The sequence below is a fragment of the Pinus tabuliformis genome, chromosome 3_2, assembly GCF_031772625.1.
Source record: "Pinus tabuliformis cultivar Carrire ecotype Pingquan chromosome 3_2, CPIR1, whole genome shotgun sequence".
Taxonomy (NCBI): domain Eukaryota; kingdom Viridiplantae; phylum Streptophyta; class Pinopsida; order Pinales; family Pinaceae; genus Pinus; species Pinus tabuliformis.
The window spans coordinates 37,250,493-37,277,182 of record NC_142302.1 but is presented as its reverse complement, the minus strand read 5'-3'; the positions used below and the strand labels follow the sequence as shown (position 1 = coordinate 37,277,182).

At 38.4% G+C, this 26,690-nt stretch overlaps 1 protein-coding gene across 1 annotated transcript in view; it reads right to left on the bottom strand.

Annotated features, from left to right (window-relative positions):
- The window catches only part of LOC149179699 (uncharacterized), a 334,331-nt gene extending 329,539 nt beyond the window's left edge, over positions 1 to 4,792 (bottom strand). Inside the window, exon 1 of the mRNA XM_089418039.1 lies at positions 4,494 to 4,792. Within this exon, the coding sequence (XP_089274165.1) occupies positions 4,494 to 4,625 (132 nt within the window). The 5' untranslated portion in view covers positions 4,626 to 4,792. The remainder of the gene's footprint in view (positions 1 to 4,493) is intronic.
- Between the last annotated feature and the right edge of the window lie 21,898 nt (positions 4,793 to 26,690).

Genomic DNA, 26,690 nt, shown 5'->3' with positions numbered 1-26,690 from the left:
GATTGTAATGATTGTGGTGACTGTATAATGTTCCCATGCCTGTTTCTAAATATTTATAAGCTCTTATGATGTGCTCCCAAGGGAATAGGACCGATAAATCTATAGTCCTAGTTATTGCCAAGTTTCTGGTGGATACTAGCTTCAACCACGTAAGAAGTATAGCTGAGAAGACTGGGGAAGTTAACCCCTCAGTCTCTTGGATAGCCATGATGACTGGTTGATTGTGGAGAGCTCTCAATGAATTTTAATCAATAAGACTAGTCTATCTTAGATAAACCAAAGAAGCTCAGTGGTTGTTGTGGAGATTAGAAGGCCCTATTAATGGTTGGACCCAAATGTAAGAACAACAAACCTGATAGCAATGTGAAGACTCAAGTGACAAGTGACTTCACAAAACATCTGATGGATGAGGTTAAGGAGCACAATGGAGAACTCTTGAAAGGCAGAAATTTAGTAAGGAGCTCAACTTGTCCTAACAATGAACCACACTAGTTGGTTCGAAACATGTCGACAAATGGTACTCCATGTGATTTTCGCTGAAAAATCTCTCACAAGCTTAAATGGTCTTGAGGTGAGGGTTTGGTCCTTACTAGGCCAGCTAGAAGATTGAACAGCCATGATGTACACCGGTTTGGACTGCTGATCAGTTGTAAGGTTTTCCTGGTTTGGGAGAGAGAAGGTCTGAAGGACTCAGAAGCAATGTTGCAAACATTGGCATTGGAATAAAATCGACAAGGGTCCAAAAACCAAAAATTGTAAAAATGGAGAAAATATCGATAAAAATAGGCAAACATCAATAGAACTAAGATACCACCAAAATATCAATAAAAATCGGCAAACATCAACTAGGCCAAGAAATCGTGATTTCGCAATTTTTTTGTGATAAAATCAAGATGTTTGCAACACTACTCAAAAGAGGCAATTGAGTGTACTAGCCCCCCTAGTATTACTTGAGGAGTTAATTGGTTACTGGTAGTAAGGATGAAGTGTTGGGTACCTTCATGGTTGAAGAGGATTTTTGTAGTTCATAAGTATTCTAGGCAACTTCAGTGCCCTTTCAAAGTCCTTCTTCAGCTCTCAAGATAGGCTAAGAATCCCCTCTATAGACATGCCTTGCCAAGGAGAATCTTGGGGATCAATCCTTTTATTTTGGGCTGAAGAGAAATTTGGGGACAAAGTCTCTTTTTGTAGCACTGCATGGAAATTTGAGAATTGAAAAGCCTCAACCTTAGCCTCTGGTCACATGGTCAACACAAGGGTCGTGACTAAGAGCTAGCAGATAAGCGACATATTGGGCAAAGAGCTACCGAGAGGATGGACTTCATGTATCAGGTTGTTCCCACGATACTGACAAAATCTGACACTGTCCATCAATTAACAATGACAAATGGTCAAGACGTCATATGACGAATCGAGACATTGAGAGATCAAAGGTCGACTTTCGAGCAATCGACACGTGCACGAGGACACACAACCTTAATACAAACAAAACCCAAAAAGTTAAACCTATTAGTTAATGAAGACAGGAAGAGTTCAAGAGCGGTCAAGTGATTGATCGGGCAATCAAGAGATCGGGAGTTTAGAACTTCAACATGACAAGACCTTCATGATGTCTTGGATGCTGACGTGGTGAGTCAACGTGGACCAAAGGAGCTACCACATGTCCACCATGTGGCGTTGACATAAAGCTAACAAGACAAGGTGATGTGTCACAATGATGTGGCACAAAGGTGGGCCCTTCATTTGGCATGTTGATGTGGGGTTACTAGTTTGCATCGCATGTCAACATGGCAGGATGCGATGGCAAGGTGACATCAATCAAAGTGCACAGCATAATCAAGGTGGTGACCAAGTGACAGGCGACAAGGCTATCAAGCCATTGGGATGTCATGTGTTGGCCTTTCAACTTTTGGCATACCGGGAAAACGTGGTGGAGTCTATCACCATGAAGCCTTGGTGCAAACAAAACTTGCACTCTTTGTCCTCTGTTGGGAAGTTCGAGAGCCATCAATTGATGGGACCTAGATTTCGAACAATCATCCTATTAGACGTTGAGTGTCGAGATATCTATAGAGCGTTATCGGTGTGGAACGTCAGTGATAACAGAGCTTGAACGATCGTTGATTGCTGGAGTCAAAGAATGTCAAATGATGGAGTTTTCAGACATCGAGATTATAGGAGGATCGAGACGAGGTCTCGGGCATTTTTCTAGAAGGGTGGGGATGCAAGTCAATATTAGCAAAACGAAAGTAGTGGTTTTCTCTAACAAAAGAAAGCATAACCAGTATAAGTTCTACCTTGAAGGCAGCATTCTGGAAGAAGTTGCGGATTACAAATACCTCGGAATTGACTTCAACAAAAATCTAAGCTGGGATGGCTGTAGAAAGAAAAGAACTTGGGGGGTTGGAAAGCACTTCATGCTTTTCAAAACAAGTGTAGAAAGGCAGAGTTATGGGACTGGAAAACCACTCTAACTCTTTTTGGGCTTTTAGTGATTCTGGTGATTCTTACGGTTGTGCACTGTGGGCCAGCAGTACTTCGAGATGCAGTGGAAACAAATTGAGAAAATTCAAAAGCGTTTGATTACAAACAAATTCAAAATTAAAAGTGCAATTCCTTATGCTATCTTGTTAAGTGAAACAGGGGCTGCTCCTATCAAAGCAATTGCTATGATGCGAATCATAAGGTATTTAAAAAAAATTGAGCAAATGGAAGAGGGCAGATGGCCTAAGGTTGTGTTTAAAACTTTAATGACATATTATGCAAAAGAAAGAAGACTTGGATGCGGCAAAATAACAAACAGTTTAGTAAATGGGGTATTTGTTTGAGCATGTGTCCCACAAACAGTAAAGAGATAAAAACTTTTGTTATGGATAAGTTCCACAAACGTACTTGGGAGAAGGAGCTAGGGAGAAAAAAGAAGTACTATATTGAAGAGTTTAATCCCACTCATAATCATCAACAAAAAGCGTACATAGGGGCCAATATTTCTTGGAGAGACAAAATTCTTATTGCTCAATTAAGGACTAATTCTCATCAACTTGTGAAACAGGGCACTAGAAAAGGCCAAAAGAAGTGTGGGAGGAAAGAGTATGTATTTTTTTGCTCTTCCGAAAAAGTGGAAACAGAAAAGCATTTCATTTTAGAATGCGAGGCCTTCAAAGACAGCAGGGAAAGTTATGCAGATATTCTGGCAGCTAGCGCTTGGGATAATCTATTCAACGAGGGGTTGTCGAGAAGCTATGAGAGTTTATTGTGAGACTTCACAAGAAAAGGTCTAAATACAAGAAACAGATGGAGAAGCAATATGTCCCACAGGCTATCTTTAGCTTTGTGGACGTTAAAATAATTTCATTTCATTTCATTTGCCCTGGTACTAACAAAATTTGAAGCCCCATCAGTTACAGGAGTTTGGTGTTGTCAACTCCTAGAAAGTATTATCAAAAGACTGATTGTTGGATATCGAAAGGTCAAAGCAAATGCTATTGGGCTTTCCTCCTAGTACAAACCAGGCAGATATGACGACTGGCGTAAGCTGGCAGAATGACGTGGTCCGACAGAGGATGTTGACCAATGCAGAGATGACATGTGGATAGGATCTCCCATGTGTTTTCCACATGGAACTGAATCAATGTTGATGTAGCCCTTGAGGGTAAATCTTCAATTGGGCATAACTTTGTGTCTGGAGCTCGGTTTCAAATGAAAGTCATATCGTTGAAAAGCTCTTAACGAGAAGAAGACACTCATGATCTCGAAATCAGGTTTTGAGGAAGTCGAATAAAGAGGAAATCCGATAACCCTATCTTCTCAGATTTTAGGCCTCTCTATGATCCATCTTGATTTTTGAGATTGTTTTCCAGATTAATCACTCTTTCTGGAAATTCGATAACTCTATCTTCATAATTAACCTTAAAGGTCAGATCTAGATAAACCCTGCAACCCTAATCAGGCATGAGAGGACTGGGTGTGTTATACTGAACACCTTGCCAAACCATTTTAATCATTATAAAAGGGTCATGCATTTTTTGTCCTCACATTTTCACTTCTCAAGTGAAAGCACGTAATCAGCAATTGCTTTTGGTTTCATAGCCTTGTTTTACTGGCTGAATATTTTTATATGAGATGGCTTACTGATCCATAAGCAAGACTCTGAATAGTTCTTGAGTCTTCGCACTAAGGCAAGATTGTGTTCTTAGAAGCTGATTATTGCTAGTTATCCCAGCTTTGTTGAAGGACGCCACTGAGCGCATTCTGTGGCGCATAATGTCTAGTCTAGAAGAATTGAACTTGTGACCAGAGGTTCAAAAAAAATAAAACCTTGATCATAACGAGGGGTTCCATAACTTCACAGCCATGAACCCTTTAATCCAGAATCCCGAGGATATAGTCCTATTACTACTTCATGTGCATTGACGATAATCATGAAACCAAAAGGGGGTAAAAAACAAAAGTTCATTCAAATAGGCAATTAACGAGGAATTGAGGGAAATTACCGCGGCAGCGAGGATCATTAGGGGTCGGTCGATTGGGGCGCGAATGGTGTTCAATTGAGAGTCGGTTAGCTTCACTTCGGCCATTGCTGCTGCAGGTCTTATGCTCCCCCAGACCCCCTTTTCCGCTGGCATGTACACAAGCAATTTTTGGAGCGATGACCCAGTTTGGCCTGAATTGAGTTACAGACAAAATGTACTGAATTTGATTTGAAATTCCGCGGGATGGATAAAGAATTCAAGGCTTCCACTTACTCTCATAAGCCGTATATTTGGATTCTTAACTCAAAATTAGACTTTGAGGATGGTTTTAAGTTATTGTCATAATTTGAATTTACGCGGAATGGATAAAGAATTCTTAGCTTTAGGCTTCTAACGAATTTTATTTTATTTTTAATAATAATAATAATCTGATTTTTGGGATGGGTTTTAAGTGGATTTTTAAATAATAATAATTTTTTTTAATAATAATAATAACCTGATTTTTGGGATGGTTTCTAAGTGGATTTTTAAATAATAATAATTTATTTGTAATTAAAGTTAATTTTTATTAGTTTTTTAATAATAATAATTTAATTTTAAGGTTATAATGAAGTGAAATATTAAATTTCTTATAGATTTTTAACTGATTATCTACTTTAAAACAAACAAACAAATTTCTTCGTAACTAAAAAGTTTGAAGTTGTTAGGTCCATATAATATTAGTGTAGCTCCTTTATTGTTATTGTTTTGCCTGTGTAGCCTCCATATTGTTATTGTTGTGCCTCATAGAAGCTTATTATTGTTATTGTTGTGCCCCATAGAAGCATATTATTGTTATTGTTGTGCCCTTACATTATTATTGTTATGTAGGTTTTGATTATATTGTGACCCCTTAAACTAATATATATATATATATAAAGGAGGTCTTGTCATTTGAATCATCCAAGAATGGTTCATTTATGCAATGTAAAGGAGGTTTCCCCCTCGAAGAAAATACTTTTTAAGTCGTTGATCTATCTTTTTGTAAGCTGGTTGCATAACATTTGGTATTAGAGCTTTGGATTCTAGGGTTTCACTACTTTAAACAAGACATCGTGGAATTTTCGCTATAACTTTTTTCTACGACGCTTCAAAAGCTGAAATTTCGACCACGTGGAGCCGAAATCTTGGTGAACTTTGTGTCATAATTTTGTATCTTGGTTAGCTATATTTTTTGAGATATAGTCCGAAGAAGTTAGGGCTTTTTCATGCTCCAAAATTTTGTAGGTTTTAACCCTATACAAAAATTACTTGCATACGAATTCTAAAAACAGAAAATAAACAATGGCAAGAGCATAAAACATAAAATAGATATACACATATATTTTCCCCTAGATCCCAAAACCGGGACTACCAGATTGATTTTTCATTATATTCCTTTCAATGTTACAACACATATATACACATGTCGAAGCATCCATAAACCCCAATCCATTAACCCTAGATTAAAACATAACCATAGTTCCCTTGACCGAATCTACAAAATACCATGGACAGAAAACCATCATGCCTAAAACCATGTGCAAAATCCATGCACAAAACCATAGGTAAGTTCGCCCACCTAATATAGGACCCAATATATATATATATATATATATATATATATATATATATGGTTCGTTGCCCCCTACAAACCCCTCGACAATGGGGGCGGTACTGTGACCTCCCCACCCCCACCCCACCGCGCTACACCCTGCATAACAAAGGGGAGGCTGCCCACCCCCACTCTAACACCCCAGCTTCGCACATGCGATTAGTCGTGGAAATAATATAACACACAACCAACATATTATGTCTCAAACATGTGACATAGGGAAAATCATCATAACTTTCATTTCAAGCATCGGAATTGAATTCTGTAAAAAGTTCCTGGAAGTACACGGACTGAAGTTTTTCATGTAGAATTTTCAGGGTCGAAAGTTGAAACAGTGACATGTGGCATCCCATACATCTTTGATCTACTGAACTACCATAATCAGGTCATCATGGGAGATTTGGCATAACTCTATATTGAAGAATCCAATAGTGGTCTCACTTGTGGCATTGGAAAGAAGATCTAGAGGGCTAACACAGGAATGAATTTTAGACCTTCGAGATCTGAAATTATAGAGTTACAACCATTTCAAGATCAAGCTCCTAAAAAGCAAGAAAAATGTGTGTATTTTTTAATTTTACATAACTTTTGTTTGAAAGATCAGTGTGAAGCGATTCAAAAGGCATATTGAATCATAGATATCAGTATTTGGTTCTAAAATGCCTCCCAAACAAAAGAATTCTACACCCATTAAGCCCTCAGAAAGCCCTACTATGACACATGAAGAAGAAGAATTGCAACATGATATATCAAAGTTACGAGACCAAGTGCAACAAATTTTGCTTTCACAAAGAGCAACCAAAGATGACATAGATGGCTTAAAATGAAACATGGAGGGTGTTGATTTATGTAGCATCGGATTTGCTCTTGCCTCGAGATTTTGCAGAGAGGCTAAGACACATGCATTCTCCAATACCCAGAAATCGTTTGGGAAAATTCCACCTAGAGATGGTTTAATTAAAATAATTAACCTTTTTAAATGGTTCCCTAAGTCTAAACAGAGGAATTCTGGTTAATTAAAGGGTATTAATTAAATTAGGTGTGAATCTTCTAGAAGAAGACGATGATCAACTACTTGATAATCTTAACCCTTGATTATGTTTTAATATTGGCCTTTGGAGCTCCAACGAGAGATTATAAGAAGGAGTTCGTTGGGCACTTTGAGAACATATCGAATGAGAGATCAGAGATCGAATTTCTTAAGAGTAGCAGCGTTGAGTTGCCGAAGTGAGATCGAGTGACCTTCTTGCAATGTGGGGTAGGGATAGTAGTATGGAGGAGATTTTTCCAGATCCTAAGAGTGCAAAGTAGAGAAGGCTTAAAGCAGCTTAGAGAGGCAGCGCAGTGCCATGCAAAGCTTTAGAGGGAGTTCGAAATCCAGCTAGGAGAGTCGAGATCCAGTGCCAGAAGCGGGGGTGTGAGACTGGAGGGCCATAAGGTTAAAATTCCAGAAAGTAGGAGATCAATTGAGGAGGTGATGCAAAACCCAATGAGTGTGATGTAGATCTGCATAGGATTAATGCAGAAGTTGTGCAGAGGCAGCGTGGGGCCAGCCAACCAGCCCTTAATCAATGTCGGATCTCCCAAATCAGTGTGAGATTTTTCTCACTAACCCTTTGCTAACATTTCTCTATATTAGATAGCCAATTTGGGCATCCAATGATTTGTACTCAAATTTACTACTACATAATAATTAAAACCCTCAATTGTTGCACCAGTTTTCCCACATTGGGTTTTTCCAGGGACATTGTCCAAAAACAATTGTGTTGATGTGTGTGTTTATTTCTCTCCAGTGCAGTATTTAGTTTTTGCAGTATTTTATTTTGTGTAGGCTGTAGTGTATGTATTTCAATATTTGTCATAGGAAACTGCAAGTAACTTGTTCAAGTAATTTAAGAAGTAGGTGAAATATTATCAGTTTGTTGCAGTAGGAATCGAGTAATTGATTCTTCACATGGTATCAGAGCACAGATCGTGAGTAGAAGAGCTCAGTTGCAGAAAGGAAGAGGGAGTTTGAAATTATTGCAGAGGCAGTAATTCGAAACCCCAGAGGCAACGTAATCCTTGGGCCGAGGAGGTTGAAGTTTTGAGGAGAAATCGATTTCTCTAAGTGAGTCGACAGAGAAATTCAATCTCTAGATCAACCTTCCCAAAGGCAGAAGGGAGCATCGTATTTTCATTGCAAAGCAGATCTTCAGCTGGGACGCAGATATTTTGCAACAGTTGTTGGCATAATAACGTCAAAAGGAGAGAATAGCACATACTGAGGGAATTTCTTCCTCAGAGGACTTCTAGCCAAGAAGTCCAAATTTTTCTTATAGCACTAGTAGTTGTGTGCGAGATTTCTTACTCCGTAAAGGAGTGCAAATAGCTGGCCAACAACTGCCCAGAGGAGAAGAGGGGGCAGTTTGACTTTTTTAGAGAGATGGCATCAGCTGGGTTGAGAAATCAAGATCGGTTAGACGGAGCCTCCAATTATGTGATCTGGAAGGTTAGGATCTCCTACCTTCTAGATGAGTGTGATCTCAAAACTTATGTCGATAGTGTGGTAGTTGTACATGTCGATGCATATCCACTCAATAAGTATAAGGATGAGATGGCAAAGACTAAGGGGATCATTCTCGACGGGGTTCGAGATCATGTAGTATCCCATATGGCCGGCAAGGATACTGCTCGACAGATGTGGGAAGCCTTAGCTACGTTGCACAAAAGATCTTCCGAGCAGCGGAAGATGTACTTAGAGGAGAAGTTGAGATGCACGAGGATGTAAAAAGGGGAGTGTATAGACCCCTTCCTTACAAGGCTTTAGGATGCCTGGGACTAGCTGGCTTCAGTAGGATCAACACCCTAGCCCTCAGAGTTTGTATGATTAGCGTTGAATAGCATTTCAAAAGATTGGCAAGTTTTTGTCCAGAGCATCCTGGGCAGAGAAAAACTGCCATATTGGGAATGTGTGTGGGCTGATCTGCAGCAGGAGGAGATGAGGCATGATCTGGTGAAGGCCACCATCAGTGGAAGTAGTAGCAGTGGGGCGAAAGCAGTGAAGGAAGAGGAGGATGTGGCCCTTGCATCAAAGGGGCAGGAGGAGCAACGCAGAAGAAAGAAGGATATTTTGAAGATCAAGTGCTTCAGGTGTGGCGAGTTAAGCCACTACAACACTCAGTGTCCTCTCAAAAAGAAGGACAAAGAGGAGAAGCAGGATCAGTAAGTTGCATCCGTAGAAATCAACAGGTTGTTCTCCAGACTGGAGGAAGAGTTTTCCATGGTTGTTGAGATGCCTCCAAGGGTGAGGTGGGGTGATCTAGAGTTGTAGCCTTAGAGAGCTACAGGATGGGCAAGACCCTTGAGGAGTCCACCTCTTGGATCAAGACCTTGCTATGGGAGCCCATAGTCAGCAGTAGCAAGATGGACCGGTGGCAGTTGGTGTAGTTAGGTGCCAAAGTGACAGATGCAATACCTAGTAGCGGTCTGAGACTGAGCAGAGTTGGTAGCAGAGCAGAGTTAGCAGCAACGCAAAGGCTTTAGTGATAATGCAAAGACTAGCAACAGTCAGAAATTAGACGACGGATGCATCATACTGAACACAGTTGGTTCAGTATTTTGGATGCTTTTCCGTTGTAGATGTTGCAGTTGCAACAATAGCAGATAGAGAGAGGGTTGCAGTGCAGCAATGCAGTAGTTGACCAAAGTTCAATAGGGTCAGTAGCAGCACAAATGCAGCTCATATCAGAGTTGCGCAGTAGTTGGTGGGCAGTAGAGCTAGACATCAGTAGCGCAGTAGGAGATGGTGTAGAATCAAAGTGATGCTCCAGTAGGTTGCAGCACTAGAGCACATTCCTCATTAAGAGGGAGTGTTGATTTATGTAGCATTGGATGTGCTCTTGCCTCGATATTTTACAAAGAGGATAAGACACATGCATTCTCCAATACCAAGAAATTGTTTGGGAAAATTCCACCTATAGATGGTTTAACTAAAATAATTAACTTTTTGAAATGGTTCCCTAAGTCTAAACTTAGGAAATTTGGATAATTAAAGGGTATTAATTAAATTAGGTATGAATATTCTGGAAGAAGATGAGGATCAACTCCCAGTTAATATTAGCCCTTAATTATGTTTCAATCTTGGCCTTTGGAGCTCCAACAAGAGATTATAAGAAGGAGTTCGAAGGGCACTTGAAGAACATATCGAATGAGAGATCAGAGACTGAATTTCTCAAGAGTAGCAGCATTGAGTTGTCGAAGTGAGATTGAGTGATCTTCATGCAATGAGGGGTAGGGATAGTAGCCCGGAGGAGAGTTTTCTAGATCTGGAGAGTGAAAAGTAGAGAAGGCTTATAGCAACTCAGAGAGGCATCACAGTGCCACGTAGAGCTTCAGAGGGAGTTCAAAATCCAATTGGGAGAGTCGAGATCCAGTGCCAGAAGTTGGGGTGTGAGACTGGAGAGCCAGAAGGTCGAAATTCTAGACAACAGGAGATCAACAGAGGAGGTGACGCAGAGCCCAGCTAGTGTGACGTAGATCTATGTAGCATTGACGCAGAAGTTATGTAGAGGTAGTGTGGGGTCATCCAACCAACCCTTGATCAGTGTCAGATCTCCCGAAGCAGTGTGAGAGTTCTCTCACTAACTCTTTGCCAGCATTTCTCTGCATCGGATAGCCACTTTGGGGAATCCAATGATTTGTACTCATATTTACTACTGCATAATAATTAAAACCCTCAGATGTTGCACTAGTTTTCCCACATTGGGTTTTTCCGGAGACATTGTCAAAAAACAATTATGTTGATGTGTGTGTTTATTTATCTCCAGTGCATTATTTAGTTCCGCAGTATTTTATTTTTTGTAGGCTGCAGTGTATGTATTTTAGTATTTTCCATAGAAAATTGCAAGTAACTTGTTCAATTAATTTAACAAATAGGTGAAATATTATCAATTTGTTGCATGGGTAACCGATTCTTCAGAGAGGGTCTAAAAGGAAACATGGATGTTTTTAAAGTAGACATGGATGCGATGAATGTCAAGTTGGAAGGGTTGAAAAAGTTGTTGCAAGAAACGCTTCCCTATGGTGACAAGGTAATCCATGTGTTACCACCATCTCACCCAAAATTTTCCTTCTGAGGATGGAGATGATATGTAAGATCTATAAGGTGGTGAAAGAAACATGTTCCCCAATGCTTATATCTCAGGATACCATATATCGGGTCAAGAGGAAAGGAGGCTTTGCAATGAAATTAAAATATTTTAAAGTATTTGGGCTAATGTTTTAAAGGTTCAATTCATGCTTATAAAGCGCGCAACTTAGAGCTCGGGTCACCCTCCATCTAAATCTGGTGACTAATAGCATCAACTCTGGCGACATACATGCAATAAGGTTAACCAAGGAGAAAACCCCCCGACGTTGAAAGGTCAACGCCCATCTAACGGTTGTGATCCATTCTGGCGTCTAACAAAGAGTATGTCTGATCCACAATGTAGTCCATCGTAACGGGGCGGGGACCACCCGTCAGGCGGTCTTCTCTCATTGCCTCGGTAATGTTGAAGGTATCAGGTAAAAGGTAAATGGTAAAGGTTATGGATAGCCCATCCACTTCCCCTAAGCTCGTCCTCCGTCACCCCAGACCAATCCTCGATCGTCATGTGTCTCCCTCCTCTAGAGCTCGTCCTCCACCACCTGGGAAATTATCCTTGTCCTTCGCATAAACCCCCGAAACCCTAAAATTAACGCCCGACAATGATCTTTCAGTCCCAGTCAAAGAACATTCCACCTGGACCACAACGCAAGATTCACCTCTCTGCACACTCCCAAAGGTCAAGGACACCTTCCAAAGTCGTTTTCAATCCTCCCTGCGGGATCTAGGTAACCCGACCTCCTTGTTTGTTACTTTTGTTTTACTCAGAAGAATGAAGCACGCGGCACCTGCAACACCCATGAGGTGAGAAGCACTGGTGCCAAGCCTTTAACAGACACAAAAATCCAAATAGCCGACCCTGTATGTCCCTTCCCACTTGCAGATCTCTGCTATGAGATGTTTGTCGACCATGTAAGGAATGAGGACCCTTTTAGGGTTGTTAACTCTAGACTGTATTACCAAATTGCTCCTCCAATTCACCACCTCCCTGAGTTTGTAACTTGGCTAGCCAACTCCTATCAAAAGGATAAGAACCGCTTCGTTTCTACTTCAGGAGTTGTAATCCTCGAGATAACTCCCCTCTTAATCCAAAGAGATTTGAATTTCCCTGAGTCCTCCACTATGCACACGTTCACAAATGCTTCCCTAGCCGACCATTTCGCAACACTCCCAGCTAAAGAGAAACAATCATTCATGGGGAAAATCCTCACTCCAAAGGTCAAAACCCTCCTCTCTGATATTTGATTCCCATTGACTCTCTTTCTGACATCAGTCCAACCCGTTTTAGCCGTAATTTCTTGTTTAATGGGCAAAGACACTACCTTGAAAATAAACAGGGTTGCTTTGGGATGTTTACAAAAAATGAAGCAACTTAGGTGTTAACTCAATATCCCAATGTGTTTGCTTCCAACTCATCTATTTCAGGGTCTCCTCTTATTTCCTCTACTACTCATTGTTGTTCTACATGTTCCTATACGCTCACATCGAAGAGTTTTAATGCCTTCACCTGCATGTGTTTGACCCTAACAAAGAGCGAAATCCAGTCTTCGACTGGAATATATCAGTGAGAAAAAGACCTGGTTTGGGTGGGTACTTTCATTTCATTTCGTCTTTCATGGCCATTGCTTACCAAATCGTCCATGGGGTCCCACCTCCCAGAATCTTCCCATAGAAATAGGGTTTCCTCCTATTGAACGAGGAAGCTGCCATTAGATACTGGTACCTCTATGAGGATCACACAGAAATTCGGGTTTACGGATGTGAACTCCCTCCATATCATCTGCCAGTATTTCTGCCTATGAGGATCTTCGCCCTCGAGTTCATCAGACAAGTCCTCAATGTAGACCTACTCCACTTTGTACCGACAAAGAAAGACTACATTTTTAAAATGGGACAGCTAGTAGGCCCTTTTGTGATAAGTACCAGACATGCCTTCAAAATAGTTGAGGCCTTGCTCGAAGCCATGGAGTGTGAAAAGGGACAAATTTAGAATTACGATCCCTAAGGCATCCTTGCTCGAAGAAGGGAAAAGATTAAAGACTCAACTTATATACATGATCCTAAGCTCGAGGTTGAATTGAAAGCTAACTTTGATTCCTAGCCTCTTAATACATATATGGAGACCGAATCCACAGTCAACATGGACAAAACACAAAAGAGAATTGTTTACACATCAAGGACAACTAACATGTTAGAGGGACATGTTCATAAAAAGGCAAGAAGTCAAGGGCTTGAACAAGGACTGGAACAGGAATAGGAATAGGAGGAGGAAGAACAATGTATTCAACTAGAAACAAAAGTGTCTGATAGCCCAGGTTTCCAGATCAATCTGGAAATACCACTAGTTGCTTCATCTACATCCTCAATTGAGGTAGCTATCCCAGAATCAGAGGATAGTCTTTATGCTGCAAGAACAAGTTGGTCGCAAGGGAAGGCCATCCAAGTGAGAAACATGAAAGCAAAAGAAAATTTGCACCAAGAAATGGCCTCTAAGATATCTCCTCATCACACCATAGTACTAGCCGCAATGGACCTGGAGAAAGAGGAGATGAAGATAAGATTGTAGCATCCCTCAATCCAAACTATGCCTTCTCACCCTCAGTTCCATGATTGAGATGTATTTTTGGATTTCATTAGTGTCCCCTTGGCAGATAAAGTCAATTTACACAGGCAGGTTGGAGAAATGTTGTATAAAGCCATTAACAAGAACCAGATGACCATCTACCGAGCTCAAACTTATACAGAGAAGATCTCTAAAAAGGTAAAGATGGAGAAGATCAAGTCCCAGGCTATTTTTCTACAAAAGGAAGCATATAAAGAGTTGATCATGAAGATGGGAGTGGATCCCGAGGATAAGGCACCAGTAGCAGCTGTCTTACATGCCACTCAGAAAGAGAACCAACAGTTAAGGCGACAATTAATGATGCCTGGAGGTGAGCACATTCAAACTCCTTAATTGATTTAGATCGAAAAGGAGGAGGAGGCCCTAGTTCAGGAGTTGGCCGAGAGCAAGAATAGAGTTACTACCTTGGAGCAGACAATGATTGATTTACAAAATAGAATCGCTTCTCATGTCTGCACGATAGTAGTGCCTGAAAACCCTCAAAACCCCACCGATCGCCTCACTCAGGCATTGACCGAGCTATAGCTATCTGAAGGGGAGTTAATGAAGGCTCAAAGTGACTTAGATGCTGCCAGAGCTCAAGTAGCTCAAAAAGAGAAGTTGCTCCAAGCTTCGATTGCCAATGCAGACAAGCTCACTAGAGATCTATAGAGTGCCACTCAAGAAAACAAGGAACTAAGGGCCCGACTCAAAGGAAACATGGCTCTCATTGAGACTAGGCAGTTGATATGGGATAAGATCATTTATGAGATCAACCTTAGTTGGGAACATATAGCCTTGATACAGGACCAAAAGAATCTCAGTGCAGAATGTGCTCCTTCTCTCCTCAATGGCAAACAGGCAAGCATTACCAACTCTCAGTATGCTAAGAAATACATTCATTTCCTAACTGAGAGGTCAATTAATGAGCTAAGGCCACTGGATATAGTTGATAGAATGGGTGTGGTGGCAGATATTTCTAAAGTAATTTCAAAGGAAGAAGCCAAAGCTAGAGTAGAACAGAGTCTTACGAGGCTACAAAAAGAGGTGGCAACTTTCAATGAGGAGTTCAACAAGCTTCTTGAAGTTGGGTTACCTAATTTGTGGGGGCCAAATGGAGAGTTGTTCACACAAGAGATATATAACTAGAAAATGATTGAGATCAAAAGTAATACTGGAGAAACCCCCGAGAAGACGTCGGTTCTCAAAGGAATAACTATAATGAATTTCCTTGAGAAAGAGTTTCACCTTCTTGAGCTGGTGAAAAGTACCTTTCATTGCAAATTGGACTATTCAGGGGTGATCCATCTCCAACTCAACTATAGACAATTCAACTCTATTCCTTCGCCTCCTCCATCCATGTGGCAGCGATGCAAACAATTTTCCAACCCCCCACTACTTCATATGATTCATCCTCGTGTTCCAACTACTTCTCACCAACCATCATCATCACCACCTCGTCGTTCCTAAAAGATTACTCGTATTGTGCCAACTATGGCCTTTTTATTTTACTTTTCAGTTATTTTTACTCTATGCTTTACTATGTTTTTGTCAAGACATTTTATTATGGTTGGAATGGATGTGCGTTCACGCATGTTATATTTTTGATATGTGATTTTGCAATGATGGCAAAAATCAAGAAGGAATATTTCTTTAACGACCTGAGTTTAAAAGGGCCTGTATATATATGATCTCCACGAAGGAAGAAAGGTTCAGAATTTTGGAAAGAAAAACTCTATGTTATTTTCGGGAACGTTTTTGCTTCTTTGATGAATGTATTACTCAAATTATTAATGACAATCAATGGTGATTCCTTCATTCCAGGATTACAATATGTCTTCTCTCTGTTGTAATTTCATAATGTTCATGTTCCTCTCAGATTCCACGTTATGTAGCTGCCATATATGTTTCCTGCTTCTTACAGATTCATTTGAGTTAAGATGTTGATAAAAATGCCTGTATAAGTCTTTGGAAACTAAATCTTTAATTGTGCTTTGTGAATCTTTGCATCCATTCCTTTTGCATATTCATCATGTCTTTCTGAATCCAGAGAAGTGTGGAATTCTCGATATTTCAATCTCTACATGATGGGTTACTTCCTCTCTTTTTCCTGCTTTCATATTCATACTAAAGTAATTGATATGTAACTCCTTGAGCGGTTTGGCCTCCTTTGATTTATCATTTATGCCACTGTGTATCCTACATATATGAATGTATAAAGAAATCATGGATTATGTCTTTCTTTGATGATTGAACCAACTAAATTCTCTTAGGTAATAAATGTTATAAGTGAGGTCTCTATTCTTTGAAGAACTATCAGAGACACATCGGATCTAGATGTTCTAGGCACTGGTCTCTTAGCAATCAAGAGGTTGTCTCTAGAATCGACAACACCATGAAAATCATGATGAGGTAAAAAGGAATATGAATTATGATTTTAGAGACTCCAATGTGGGGTTTAAGAACCACCACATTCCAAAGATAGATATGAGGAAGTTTGAAGGCAAGGATCCGGTAACATGGATACTACAAATGGAGCAATATTTTGATCTACAGGATTTGCAACTCTCACAAAAGGTATTTATTGCATCTTTATATTTAGAACCCAATAAGTTTGTATGGTATACATGGATTTGTTCTCGTAAACCACTTGTCACCCGGTCAATTTTTATGGAGGAAATGATAGCACATTATGAAGATACAAAGAGAAACACCTTCTTTAGCCAATTGATAAATCTCAAACAAAAGGGTTCAATGGTGCAGCACATTGAAGACTTTCAAAAATTAAATATTAAGGTAACCGATATTCTAGAGGAGCATGGGATTGGTGTCTTCATAAGGAATTTAAAAGGTAACATCCAAAATTAGGTTCACCTTTGGCAACCTGGTTCATTGGAGAAGGCATTCAGGGTGGTAAGAAAAGTTGAAAGCAAAATTATGGCAACAAGGAAGTATACCACTCACAAATATAAAGGTGGAAGTGTTGTTGCTCCGAGTCTTCCACAACCTACAAGGTTGAAACCACAACAATTGGAGGAAGAAAAGAAATATCAAACATCAAAAGAGGAGGATATACACTAGGAACCAACCCCAGATAAAGAAGAAATGAATCTGACCATACCTTGTAATGCATTGGCAAGAATTACCATTCCTGAAAGTCTCAAGATATAACAATATATCGAGAAGAAAAAGGTAATAGTGTTGATTGATTCGGGTAGTATCCATAATTTATTCATTGTAAGATAGCCAAGGAATTGAATTGCTTCCTATATCCAGCACCAGAGTGTCAAGTGATGGTTGCAAATGGAGGAACTATAAATTGCTTTGGAAAGTGCCATAATATCAAGTTAACCATGGGGGAATATGTATTGAATAGTCCAATGCTTTCCATTCCAATGGGTGGCGTGGATGTTGTACTAGGAGTCCAATGGTTACAATCTTTGGGGATGATAACTTTCAATTTTCAAGAAATCTTCTTGAAATTCTTTTTGGGAAGGAAATGAAGTTGAATTAAGGGGTATTGCAAGGAAAACAAGAAAGATAATTAGCTTTAATAGCATGACAAAGCTTCTGAAGAAACAACAACGGGGCATACTTGCACAATTAGGCTCACTAGAGGTTCAAACATCGAAATCATCTATTTCTCCAGATCATGGATAATCATTATGTGTTTGAGACTCCCAAAGGCTTCCCACCTATTCCTGATCGTGATCATGATCATGATATTCATTTGATTCCAGGAAATGTTCCTCCAAACATCATGCCTTACAGATATCCTTATGCCCAAAAGAGTGAAATTGAATGTATGGTTGCATAAATGCTAGAGGCTTGTATAGATGATTCATTCCTTGGAATGAGTCTTTATTAATCTTGCATATAATTTATTCATAGGCCTTGTGTTGATTCATTCCTTATTATAAACTCTTGTTATTGCCTATTACAACATCAATTATTAGTGCATCCATCACTGAAAATAATGTTATGAATTTCTCACAACTATAATACAAGGCTCCAAGATTGCATATTTATGCCACATATGCCCCATTAAGGATTTCTAAGATGCATAAATCGTGCTCTTTATTGTTTTATTTCATAGCTATAACAAATGCTCCGTAAGAGCTTACATCGTGCATTTTTATGTCACATATGCCCCATTAAGGATTTCTGAGATGCATAAATCATGCCCTTTATTGTTTTATTGCATTAATATTGCATAGTTATAACAAATGCTCCATAAGAGCTTACAAAATTTCATATCACATTGTATCATGTTTTTGCATCATTGTGTGCCACATTTTTATTGAAATGGTAATATTGTGATAAAATGTACATGATATCAACTCTATGTGTTCAATACACCTTATAGTATCAACCTCATGCATTATATGTCATCTCACGATTAAATATGTGGTGTTTGGTGTGTAATAGATGTGTAAAGATCTCGGGTTTGGTGTCTAGTTTGGTACATTTAATGTTAAGGTCTTATCATAAGCTCTTTATTTATGTGCTTTATTAATTTGTGAGGCCACCTTCATTGAAAAAGGCCCATTAAATAGCTAGTTAATAATTATTCATTGTAAAAAGGATCCTATTTGTTGATAATGCCCAAAGTATTAGTAGGCTCTCATTATAAGTAGGCTCATGTGTAGTTAATATTCTATATGGATGGTTATTTATTAATTAGAAGGTTATGTAATGTTTTATGAAGAATTGTTATTGTATTTGAGCATTTCTCTTGGAGGTTACCCCCTTTGAGAGGCAAGTGAACATAACTCTCTATTTTTTATTATCAATGAGATATTTCTTAAGGTTTTTCTCTCTTTTTCTTGTGTTCTTGAGTTTTACACTAAATTTTATGTGAATTACATTGCAAGTGGTATAGAAGCTCCTTCTTGGAGACAAAGTGGGGGAATTATTTTGCTTTTTGTTGATTTTTTATGGAAAGAAAAAAGATAGTGACATGTTGATTTCCTAAACTTTACATGTATAATTTGGAGAATCCATAGCCTAGTGTGCTAGCTTTGGTGATTAGCTATTGTGAATTACAAACAAGAGGCCATAGGTACAAGTCCATGGGTTGGATTCCTCCTTGTATATTGTTTGGCCTCATCCATTGTCCCTATTGGGTTAGGTTTCCAAAAAATGCAACAATTGATTTAACTTGGGTTCCATCCATTAAATGAGAGAAGTGCTCAAATGGTTTCCCTAGGATGTATACCATCAAAAAACAATAATAATCTAGGGAATCCAATCCAATAACAAAAGTCCCTAAAAAAAAAACATATTTTCAAAAAAAAATTCCAAAATGAAGTCAAGGAAGTGAAATTATCCACAATCTAAAATTGACAATTTATCAGGGTTTTTTCAATGCTGGCCTCAACTTTTGCAAACTAGATATCTTTGATAGAGAAAAAAAATCAGTCAAAAAGATGCTAGTAGATTCAAAGAAGGTGTGGCATTTAATAATTGGGGCCATAATGACCCATCCAAAAGTATAGCAAAAATTGTGACAATTTTACATTTTTGGCCTCAAACTATAGCTTGCACAGGTTATTTTATGGTGATTTTGATATTTTGTTCTTGCATTGGCAAGCTCATTTAAAAAAATAAATAATAAATCATAGATGTGTTCCTCCATCTTTAAATAACATAGTGATTTGTCAATTAACAAGTAAAACTACAAAAGCCTCAAGGGTTAGCTCAATTGGTCTATTCCCCGTCGTTAAAGCACCTTTGCCATTGAGAGGTCACATGTTCAATTCTCTCAACACTCTCAGGGTCAGACTTCATGGTTGAGCTGGCCTGAAGTGATCCCTTCGGGTGGATCTGCCTAGTACAAATATTTCGTGGACGTAACGGTCACCGATCTCCGAATTTTGTGAACCACATAGGAAAAAAACAAGTAAAATTGCAGTAGGGGAAGCATACACACAGGAAATACAAGTGGAATCACATTGTTAGAAACCCTTGTAACTATTTTTGTCTCCCTTTCAAGTAGTGTTGCATCATACAATACCTATATATGAAATATTTCTATGTACATTCAGGTGTATAGGATGTCCCCTAGGTATACCTAAAACTAGCTTTGGATAAGTTAATAGACCATCTCAATGATATAATACATTGAGAACAACACATTGAGGGTGCTTTCTGTTATCTACATAGTCAAGTAGTGCAGCTAAGGGCACAATTGAGCCTCCTTAGTTAGTACCTTGAGATATTGAGTTGATTATGACCATTGGACCTATCACATATATCAAAAAGCCATAACATATCACACGCCCTTGTCCTCGAGACCTAGTAGGTTTTTACAATCAAATCACCCATGAAGGATAATACCTATAAACCACCTCGTAATTTCCGAGAAAACATGAACACCTACTTTACTTTAGATAAGTTAAACGACTTGGAAAACTAGTTTAAGAAGTGGGAGGGAATTTTGATAAGAAGATCCAATGACCTAACAATGAGATTTTGACCAAGAAGTTGACTAAGAACTTGGACAAGATGTTGAATAGGAAGTTGCCAAGTATGCTATCTCAAGGCGTACCAAAAGAACAATGCTTGACACAACACACTGAACCACACCAAGAAGAAACTTCTAACTCGGGGCTATGTAACCACCCACAATCCTCTTAAAGTATGCACATTAATAGACCAATGGAACTTGAACAAGTTTGATGGTTCTAACCATCAGGATGGATCACTCAAATAGAACACTACTTCACCCTCTAGAGCACTACTAATGACATGATGAAAATAAGGGTGGGGATATAATATTTAGATTTGGAACAATAACAATGGTGGGAATGGAAATAAGAAACCTTTCGAGGCAACATTTTCTAGAGTTAGTTTGTTAAAGCTATCCATGCATGTTTCGAGAGATACTCATCTGGGGCGACTTACCAAATTACACTAGATAGGCTTAGTGACTCACTTTAGGGCAACCTTTAAGCAATTACCCATCCAAATTTTTTTTTTTATAGATTCCTTATATAAAGAATGTTTCATTAGTGGCCTAAAGGGGGGAATTCGAGCATGAATCATAATTTAGTGTCCTACTACATGGTTAGAAGCAACCGAGAGATCCCTAGAAGTCAAGATGGTAATTAATGCACAAATAAAAAAGACAACATTCATTCCCCGCACTTATCCTCCCTGAGGTAATTCACCAAGCACAACCCCTAATCATCCCTTCAAAGTACAAAGGTTGTTTCCAATTTAAATGGAAAACCACCAAAGACATGGACTCTACTATAATTGTGATGAAAAATATGCTTGAGGTTGTAGGTGTCGTTACCCCTTAAGGAGTAACTACATTTCAAACACTCTAATTGGGGTGTATGACGTTGATTGGTTGAGATTTCCTACTCAAGCTCTCTAGTTGCAAACATTTTTTTTCTCATTTTCTCCTTCAAACTGATGATTGCGCTAGCTCAATCATGGCATATCAAACACTCCATCACCCACTCTCAAATTATTGATGCACTTATGGATGGTATAGTTTGGTCACAACATATTCTTTGTCATATTCCAAGCATTGGTTGTTTACTTGGTTCCAGTGATATAAATTCTCTAATCTTGTCGTGAAATTGGTAAACTCTAACGAAATTTGGTAACACTTCATAATGTATAGTTTTATTCTCTGCCTCATTATACCATGGGGGATATGGTTTTCTTTTATAATTGTTGTCATTTCTTAGGTCAACTTGCACTATTCAGAAACGGGTTAAGATAACACCAAACCTATTCATAATCTTAGTCACCACTTTCTGTCTCACCCTTTCATTCCATTCCATCCATAAAATGAATTTCCCCTTTCATGTTTAACTTGTCAAAGATCACAAAATGGTATAAATGAAGAAAATCCCATGTCATTGAAGTCCCAAATGGCCAAGAGGCAAAGTACAATAAAGCTAATAGCTAATAAATATTAAGCTTGAGTAAATGCCACCTCGCTATGAGGGCATTACCCCTAGTCCCTCGATTGTCTGTGAACATCTAAAGTAAAAAGGAATTTTTCAATGAAACAAAGACATTAATAAAAAGGCAAAAATGGTCGAAAGAAACAATGTCATGGAAATGCATTTCAATGATATATTCCCTCTTTAAAGGCTTTCTATACAAAAAATGCTTAGCTCTTGAAAGTCCGATGATCATAAATGTAAGACATCTACATCATTCTAGACTTTGGAAGTCATTACATTAAGTTTTTCCGTTCTTGTTCCATGATTTTCCATCATATCACTTGTCTTTTATACAGGGACTTGAAAACATAGTTTGTCTTGGGACTTGACACACCTATAAGAGTTAATTCTTGTTCCCCCATGGTAATTCTCAACCAAATTATAAAATTATTCTTTCTTATGATATGTTTGAAGAAATCACTAAAGGTATACCACCTAATGGCACATTAATAAGTTTTACTCACTAATCCCAGTAAGTTCCTTACATTGGGATCTATGTACCGTGCCTTGGGATCCACGATGTTGCATTAGAATATGTGTACCTATATTTGACCATATCTACTAAGACTGGGATCCATGCAATTTTCCTGGGAAATGTGTCCCTACATTAGGTGATGACGAGGACACCACATCATTAAGTTTTCCACTTTGATCACCCTAAGAGGGACCCCTTTACCAATTGGACACATTGCTTACACATTGGTATAGTTATTCCCACTTGGGCCACACTTGGGGGGTTTGTTGAGGCATTTGGAGACCGCTAGGATATGGGAAGATGGGGCCATAGGTTGCTATGATAATTACAGTTGACATGGTAATTGACCACCTTCATTCGACCACATAACACCTTACTTGAGAAGCCACATGTGCCATATAGCATTGAATTCTCAATACGACATTGAACACATGTGGGGATGACACACACTTTTAGAAGTGTTGATGTCTCGTTTTAACCACTTCCTTGCTCTTAGAAGTTGGTTGGAGGTGTGTTCTATCCTTGGGCCATTGTTTGACCATGCATTCGCCTATTTTCAGGGCTTTGCATAACCTTAGAGGAGGGCACACTTGATCTAGTTACACTAGACCCACACATGTGGGAATTGGTTATATCTTGGACATCATTTGAGGTCACTCTTGTATTGGAGATAGAAGAGGGGCATTTATGCCCACTTATTGTATTTTCTCCATTATTTTGACCCGGGGCACTTGCTTTTGCTCATGATTTGAGCTAAAGCACATTGCACTACACTATGTATTGAGGAGACTCTTCATTATATAAGGAAGAGACCTCTCTCATTTTTATTTATTGCATTAAGAGGTGTTGGAAGATGTTGTCACGTTAGTTAGATAACTTTATATTAAAGAATAATAAAAAAATACAAGTGGGCTTTAGAGTAAAAAAAAAATGAATCAACTTTTCATGTCCTTTTCCAAGTAATCATTATAGGAGGTCGACTTAATAGCCTTTTTATTCTTTTAGTTAGAGTTGGAAGAAGAAGACCAAATAATTTAATTATTTAATGTCATGTGGGTGAAAAAAGTAACATTTCTAAGGTTATGTTGAGTAATTAAATTAAAAAATGTGTTATTTTATTGAGCAAATGACTTAGGATATCAATTGTTATGCAACCATTTCACAAAATAAAAGAAAACATAGATCAATGACTTAAAAATTATCTTCTCCAAGGGGGAAACCTCATTTATATTACATAAATGAATAATTATTGGATGATACAAATGACAAGACCTCCTTTGTATATATAGGAGTATAAGGGGTCACAATATAATTAGAGCCTACATAACAATAATAATGTAAGGGCACAACAATAATAATAAGGGGGCTACACTAGTATTATAGGGACCTAACATGCCCCTCTCCTTCAAAAAAGTGTTTTCCTCAATGCTTGAGTAGTTTTGGATGCTTATGTATAAAATTCTCATCCTCCCATGTGGAATCTTCAGAGGGTAAGTTCTTCCACTTAATGAGATTCTCTGAAATTGATCGATTACATAGCTGTTGGGTTATTGTTTTCGTGACTGCTTAAGGCTCAAATATGATTTTTCCTTCTTTGTCAAGTTTTGGCAACACTGTTTTTGAGCTGGAAGCTTGTCACCGATAACCTTCTTTAAGCATGAAACATGGAAAATTGGGTGTGCTCAGGAAGATGCAAACAAATCCAATTTTTCATGCCATAGTACCAATCTTTTACAACACCTTGTAAGGATTGTAGTACTTGGGCGATAATTTATTATCCTTCTTAGCTTGCTTAAGAGACGTTCGTTTGTATGGTTGTAGCCGTAAAAATACCTAGTCACCAACATCAAAACTTATTTCATTGGGATGTTGATCTTCCTGTTGTTTCATTCAATTTTGAGGCAAAGTGAGGTTATCTTTTAAGAGTTGGAGAACTTGTTGTTGATGCTCGATGCGATCTTCAACTGTTTGAACCTTATAATTTTCTCTTTAAGATGATGTGATGGATGGTGGATGATATCCATAAAGTGCCATAAATGGGGTCATTTTTGTTGTAGTATGGAAGGAAGTGTTATAGCACCATTCAGCTAGAGGTAACCACTTGACCCATTGTGTTTGTTTATCATATACAAAGCAACGAATATATGCTTCCAAACATTTGTTCACTATCTCAGTTTTCCCATCAGATTGATGATGATAAGATGAACTATGAGCTAATTGAGTACCAAGACAAGAAAATAATTTTGTCCACAAATTTCTAGTGAAAATGGGATCTCTATCAATTATTATAATATTTGGGTTTCCATGAAGCTTTTGAATTGTTTCCATAAATGCAGTAGCATTTGTATTCACTTTAAAAGGATGAGATAATGCACAAAAGTTTGCATACTTGGTAAGTCTATCAATTACCACCATGATGACACTCTTTCCTTTAGACTTGGGTAAACCTGTGATAAAATCCATTGAGACCTCCTCCCAACACTGACTTGGAATGGCTAAAGGTTGTAACAGACCCAAGGTCTTAATTGTCTCAACTTTATTTTGTTGGCAAACCAAACATTTTGCCACAAACTTCTAAATATCAGATTTAAGGCCATCCCAAAAAATTTCCTTCTTGACCCTATGGTAAGTTTTTAAAAATCCTGAGTGCCCTCCTAAGGGAGAGGTGTGCAATTCCAAAATAATCTTTTGTTTGAGTTGGGAATTCTTACAGAGTTATAAGTGATCTTTGTACCATAATGAATATTTTTTCCAGCTAAATGTATTAGATGTACTGGGGTCTTGCTGTAACTTTTGAATGAGTGCCCACACCTCTTCATCATTCTTCCATTCATCCCTTGCTTCGGTTATCCAATCAGGTTGGATAATAGAAATGGCACAAAGCAATGCTTCCACATTTTCATCCTTTCTTGAGAGTGGAACTTCAACAACATTTTGCTTCCCTTTTTTGTAGATGATTTCAAAGTCATAACCCAACATCTTTGTCACCCATTTTTGCTGCTCTTCTGAAGATAATCTTTGTTCCAAAAAGTATTTAAGGCTATCATGATTTGTTTTTACCTTGAAGTGTCTTCCCATTAGGTAAGGTCACCATTGCTTTAGTGCATGTAGTATTGCCAACATTTCCTTCTCATAAATAGGTTTGTGTAAATACTTTCCTTTGATTGGATGACTTTCAAAAGCAATGGGTCTTCCTTCTTGCATTAAAACAACACCAATTCCATTTCCTGAGGAATCACATTCCACAATAAATGTTTTTGTGAAGTCTGGCGTAGCTAAGACTGGCTCTTTAAGATGTTCAAAGGCCTTAGTTGCTTCTAGAGTCCAAGAAAATGCATCTTTCTTCAGTAATTATGTTAAAGGTGTCGTTACTCTCCCATAATTCTTAACAAACTTGCGATAATACCCTGTCAACTCGAGAAATCCTCGAATATGCTTTATGGTTGTGGGGATTTTCCATTCCTTGATGGCTTTAATTTTATTAGGGTCTACCTTAACACCCTCATGAGATACAATAGGACCCAAATATTCCACCTCTTGTACTCCAAAGAAACATTTGGAGGTTTTTGCATATAAATGTTTCTCCTCTAATAGTTTGAGCACCCTGTCAACATGTTGAAGATGATCCTTCCAAGGCTTGTTGTAGATTAGCATATCATGAAAAAATACTAACACAAATTTTCTAAGGAAGGGTTTGAAAATTGAATTCATCAAACCTTGAAATGTGGAAGGTGCATTAGTAAGGCCAAAAGGCATGACCAAAAATTCATAATGTCCCTCATGAGTTGTGAATGTTGTTTTCGGAATGTCTTCATTCTTCGTTCTAATTTGATTATATCCTAAACGAAGATCAACTTGGTGAAGTAAATTTCGCTATGTAATTCATACAACAATTCATCGATGATAGGAATGGGAAATTTATCTTTAATAGTGAACTTGTTGAGTTCCCTATAATCCGGAAACATATTCCATGATCCATCCTTCTTATGCACTAATACTACTTATGCAGAGAAAGAACTTTGACTAGGTTGAATTATACAAACCTCTAGAATTTTCACAACCACACATTCAATTTCACTCTTTTGGGCATAAGGATATTTGTAAGGCCTGATGTTTGGAGGAACGTTTCCTGGAATCAAATGAATAGCATGATCATGATTATGAATAGGTGGGAGGCCTTTGAGAGTCTCAAACACCTTGGAATGATTGTCCACGACTTTTTGGAGATATGGAGAAATAAATGATTTTGATGTTTGAACCTCTAGCGAGAATAATTATGTAATTACGCCCTATTGTTATTTCTTTAAAAGCTTTGTCATTCCATTAGAGTTGATTATCTTTCCTGGTTTCCCTATGATACCTCTTAATTCAACTTCCTTTTGTATATGATTGGGCGGACCTACCTATGGTTTT